The sequence below is a fragment of the Hyaena hyaena genome, unplaced genomic scaffold, assembly GCF_003009895.1.
Source record: "Hyaena hyaena isolate Hyena2069 unplaced genomic scaffold, ASM300989v1 scaffold_2649, whole genome shotgun sequence".
Taxonomy (NCBI): Eukaryota; Metazoa; Chordata; class Mammalia; order Carnivora; family Hyaenidae; genus Hyaena; species Hyaena hyaena.
Window position 1 is genome coordinate 9,040 of NW_024083284.1, and position 4,965 is coordinate 14,004.

The 4,965-nt window shown below is 40.8% G+C and overlaps 1 protein-coding gene across 1 annotated transcript; it reads left to right on the top strand.

The window, feature by feature from the left end:
* The first annotated feature begins 1,361 nt into the window (after positions 1-1,361).
* On the top strand, positions 1,362-4,949 carry LOC120227648 (zinc finger protein OZF-like). The gene has a single exon (XM_039225719.1). The coding sequence runs from the start codon at positions 2,969-2,971 to the stop codon at positions 4,628-4,630; it is 1,662 nt and encodes a 553-aa protein (XP_039081650.1). The 5' UTR covers positions 1,362-2,968; the 3' UTR covers positions 4,631-4,949.
* Positions 4,950-4,965: the final 16 nt, after the last annotated feature.

The following is a 4,965-nucleotide window of genomic DNA, read 5'->3' on the forward strand; positions in this document are numbered from 1 at the left end:
CTTTCTTTCCTTCCTTCCTTTCCTTCCTTCCTTTCCTTCCTTTCTCTTTCTCTCTTCCTTTCTCTCTCTTTCTTTTACAAATAGTTTATTGTCAATTTGGCTTACATATAACACCCAATGCTCATCCCCACAAGTGCCCTCCTCCATGCCCATCCCCCCTCCTCCCCCACATCCATCAGTCCTCAGTTTGTTCTCAGCACTCAAGAGTCTCTCATGGTTTGCCTCTCTCCCTTTCCCCCACTAATTCCCCCTTTCTTCTCCCCCATGATCGTCAGTTATGTGCCTCCTAATCCTCCTATATGTGCAAACATATGATATTTGTCCTTCTCTGCCTGACTTATTTCGCTCAGCACAACATCCTCAAGGTCCATCCATGTTGCTACACCTGGCCAGATTTCATTCTTTCTCATTATAGTTTGGGTTATTTCTTGAGGCAGTCTCACATATGAGATTTCCTTCCCAGTGTACTCTCTTTCTCTTCCCAAACTCCTGCGGCTCACTGTCCTATGACTTCAGGCCTTCTGTGTTCGAGAGATGGGTGCAGGCAAAATGTTTGGAGGTTCTTACTTCTCTGCCATCTTCCCCAGAAGTCTCCCTCTTGTTGTTTCTAATATGTATTTATTTTGAGAGAGGAGAGAACTCCAACCAGGCCCTGTATGGTCAACCCAGAGCCCCAGAAGAGACTGGATCTCACAAACCATGAGAGCATGACCAGAGCCGAAATCAAGAGTCTTATGCTTCACGTACTGAGCCACCCAGGTGCTCCATCAGGGCAAGGACAGTTTAGTGTGTTTCACATTGCAGAATTTGGGTTCCCAGTTCTCCAGTTTAGGTTTCCACACACATTCGTTGCCAAATGATTGTTTGAAGGGTGCCCTAGCTGAGGGGAATTTGAGGGAGACACAACTGCTGGCCTATAAAACAGATCAATCCAGAAATACTGAACTCAGACTCTGCACCTTACAAGACTGCCAAAGAAGGAGTGCCAATCATCTTTGGGTGACCCTGTGGAGAAACAGGCAATCTTGGTATTGGGGGTGAACTCATTTTAATACCTGTGGAAGGCAATTTAGTACTATCTAGCAGAATACTGTGTGCTTTTTCTTCTCTTCACCAGCAATTTCCACCTCAAATTTTGCCTACAGCATACTTGCAAACTTGCAAAGCAATGACCAAGTATTCACCACACCTATGTAAAACCCGAAGATTGGGAATAACCCAAAATCCTTTGGTAGAAAACCAATTAAATGGAATAATGCCCAAATATAAGGAAGAAGGAAAATAATCTACATTTATAATTGTGTATATATATAGAAAAACCACTCTGGGAGAGTATCTAAGAAAGCTTTTTATTTTGGGAGAGTAGGAATAGGTAGATACATGGATAATTATATGGATAATAATTTTATAATCATGATAGGAGGAAGACTTTTCTATCATTTTAAGATTCTAATTCATAGGAGTGTGGTATCTATTAAAAATTTGAAAGTAAGTATGGAAGTGTTACCTAAGAAAATACTGTTTATTCCAATACAGCAATAACCAGCAATAATCAGTATTCTCCCCTCAGTCCATAGTCCTCATTATATTCCAGTTGTTGACACGTTTTCATAAATCTCCTGCCCAATATTGTTGCGTTTAAAAAGTGCCCAAAGCCACAGAGAACCACCATGAGGAGACCAAGATCCACTAGCAATTTCTTCCCTAGAAACTGAGATGCCTCTTGCCCACAGCCTACCTCATCCCAAATGAGCCCCTCCTCAGTCTATGGAGGCTTGGGCCCCAGTATTGTCTCTTGTCCTGGCAACCAGTGATTCTGCCATGGTCGCCTGCAAGGAACGAATGTGCAAGGCAGACCGCCCTTTGTAAGTAATGAAGCCCTCTTACCACATGTTGCTGCACAAACTTCCCCTCCTGACAGTCAAAATACGAGGAAATTTACCTCTTTCTAGTTCTTTCAAATCAGAGGCACAGCTGTTTCATAAATCATTTCTTGGGGATGTGGAGAAGAGAATTATTTTTCTTCCAAAATCGTGGGGAGGAGCTCCTTTCTGACCCGAGTACTGGTATAATTCTCAAGGCAGTAAGGGAGGGTGTCAAAATGCCAATGAGGTACATGCCTGGTTTCTTGCTCTACTCCTAAATGAACTTCAACAGTGTCCCAAAATATACCTTACTTTTCCTAGTTTTCCTAGCTACCCAAAAGTTTTATGGTGTGTTGAAGACCCTAGATAGGTAGATAGGTAGGTAGGTAGGTAGGTAGGTAGATAGATAGATAGATAGACCGACAGACAGATTTCTTCATGATGGAGTTCAGGTAGGTTTCACCATTTTGGAAATTCATAACAATTCTTTGGTATCTACACATTGCCATATAATTATCTATTGTGGCCCTATATTTTTATTTCAGAGATTTCACTTAATGCTGTCTACCTTCACTTCTTCATTTCTGATTTTAGTTAGTCTTCTCTATCATTCCGACTTGACATTATATAGGTCTGATAATTTTGGGCGACTGCTCTGAACATCAACTTTTCCCATTATTGAGTTTTCTATGTTTGCTATAGCCTCTATTCTCCATTTCTATTTTAGCTTTAAATTTCCTTTTTTTCTGCTAATTTTGAGCCCCAAGGGTCCTTTTCCTGATTTTCCAAGATATAAGAAAGTGATTTGTACTACAGCAAGATATGTTACGGAACTGTCTATTAAGCTATGTGGTTAGTTCCTATGTACAAGTTTGTGTGTCCATGGAAGACTGAAGTCCTGGTGATTTCTTCTCAGCTATCTCTCTGATGTTCGCTAATTGATTTTAAGGTTATTTATGAGAAGTAGTCAGTACATTCATCTGATAGTAGTACCTAGAATGATTTTACTTTCTATTATTTGATCTCTTTCAGCTATATTTTCACATGGCACCCAGACATTCCTGCCAAAGCCATGCCTAGAAGCTTCTTTCCAAAACTTGCCAATGAGTAGCTATAAACATAGTTCCCTTGAGAATGGACATCTAATGACAGACTGCAACAAGAATGGGGAGAATGAAAGCCATCAAAGACATCTGGGGACTCCTTTTCCAGAGAACGATTATGAATGTAATAAATATGAGGAAGTCTTTTATCAAAGCACCAAATTTATTACACACAAGAATATCCCTACAGGAGAGAAGCCTTACAAATATAATGAATGTGGGAAAATTCTTAACCAGTCCTCCAATGTTGGTGATGATCAGAGGATTCATGAGGGAGAAAACCATGACAGAGGTAATAAACCAGGGAACATGTTTAGTAATTCATTAAAGCTAAATGCACATAAGACCGTTGGTACTGGAGTGGAAAGGTATATAGGTAACGAATGTGTCAAAGCCCTTGACCTCCAGCAAATGCATACTGGACAGAAACCTTACAAATGTGAAGACTATGTCAAAACCCTTAAATTGTGCTCAGCTATTACTCAACATGAGGTAACTCATACTGGAGAGAGACCTTACCAATGTAAAGAATGTGGCAAGGCCTTTAATCGATCCTCAACCCTTAATGAGCATCGCAAAACCCACAGTGGAGAGAAACCTTACCAATGTAAAGAATGTGGCAAGGCCTTTCAAAGGTATTCCTACCTTACAAAACATCGCAAAATTCATACTGCAGAGAAACCTCACCAATGTAAAGAATGTGGCAAGACTTTTAACCAATCCTCATACCTTACTAAACATCACAGAATCCATACTGGAGAGAAACCTTACCAATGTAAAGAATGTGGCAAGGCCTTTCGAAGGTACTCAAACCTTACACAACATCGCAAAATTCATACTAGAGACAAACCTTACCAATGTAAAAAATGTGGCAAGGCCTATGTCAAATCCTCAGACCTTACTAAACATCATAGAATTCATACTGGTGAGAGACCTTACCAATGTCAAGAATGTGGCAAGGCCTATGTCCAATCCTCAGACCTTGCTAAACATCATAGAATTCATACTGAAGAGAGACCTTATGAATGTAAAGAATGTGGCAAGGCCTTTCAAAGATACTCATACCTTAGAAAACATCGCAAAATTCATACTGGAGAGAGACCTTACCAATGTCAAGAATGTGGCAAGGCCTATGTCACATCCTCAGACCTTACTAAACATCACAGAATTCATACTGGAGAGAGACCTTACCAATGTAAAGAATGTGGCAAGGCCTATATCACATCCTCAAACCTTACTAAACATCACAGAATTCATACTGGAGAGAGACCTTACGAATGTAAAGAATGTGGCAAGGCCTTTCAAAGGTACTCATGCCTTACACAACATCGCAAACTTCATACTGGAGAGAGACCTTACCAATGTAAAGAATGTGGCAAGGCCTTTAATCGATCCTCAACCCTTAATGAGCATCGCAAAACCCACAGTGGAGAGAAACCTTACCAATGTAAAGACTGTGGCAAGGCCTTTCAAAGGTACTCATGCCTTACACAACATCGCAAACTTCATACTGGAGAGAGACCTTACCAATGTAAAGAATGTGGGAAGGCCTTTACCCACTACTCAAACCTTACTGCACATCACAAAATCCATACTGGAGAGAAACCTTACCAATGTAAAGAATTCGGCAAGTCCTTTCAAGGCCACTCACACCTTACATGACATTGCAGAATTCATACTGCAGACAAATCTTGCCAATGTAATGAATGTGGCAAGGCCTTTAACCAGCATGCATCCCTGACTCAACATCACAGGATTCACACTGGAGAGAAACCTCACCAATGTAAAGAATGTGGCAAGGCCTTTACCCACCGCTCAAACCTTACTAAACATCACAGAATCCATACTGGAGAGAAACCTTACCAATGTAAAGAATGTGGCAAGGCCTTTAGGCACCTCTCAACCCTGACTGAACATCACAGAACTCATGCTGGAGATGAACCTTACCAATACAAAGAATGTGAGACAAGCTTTCATCACTGTTCAACCTTTCCTTA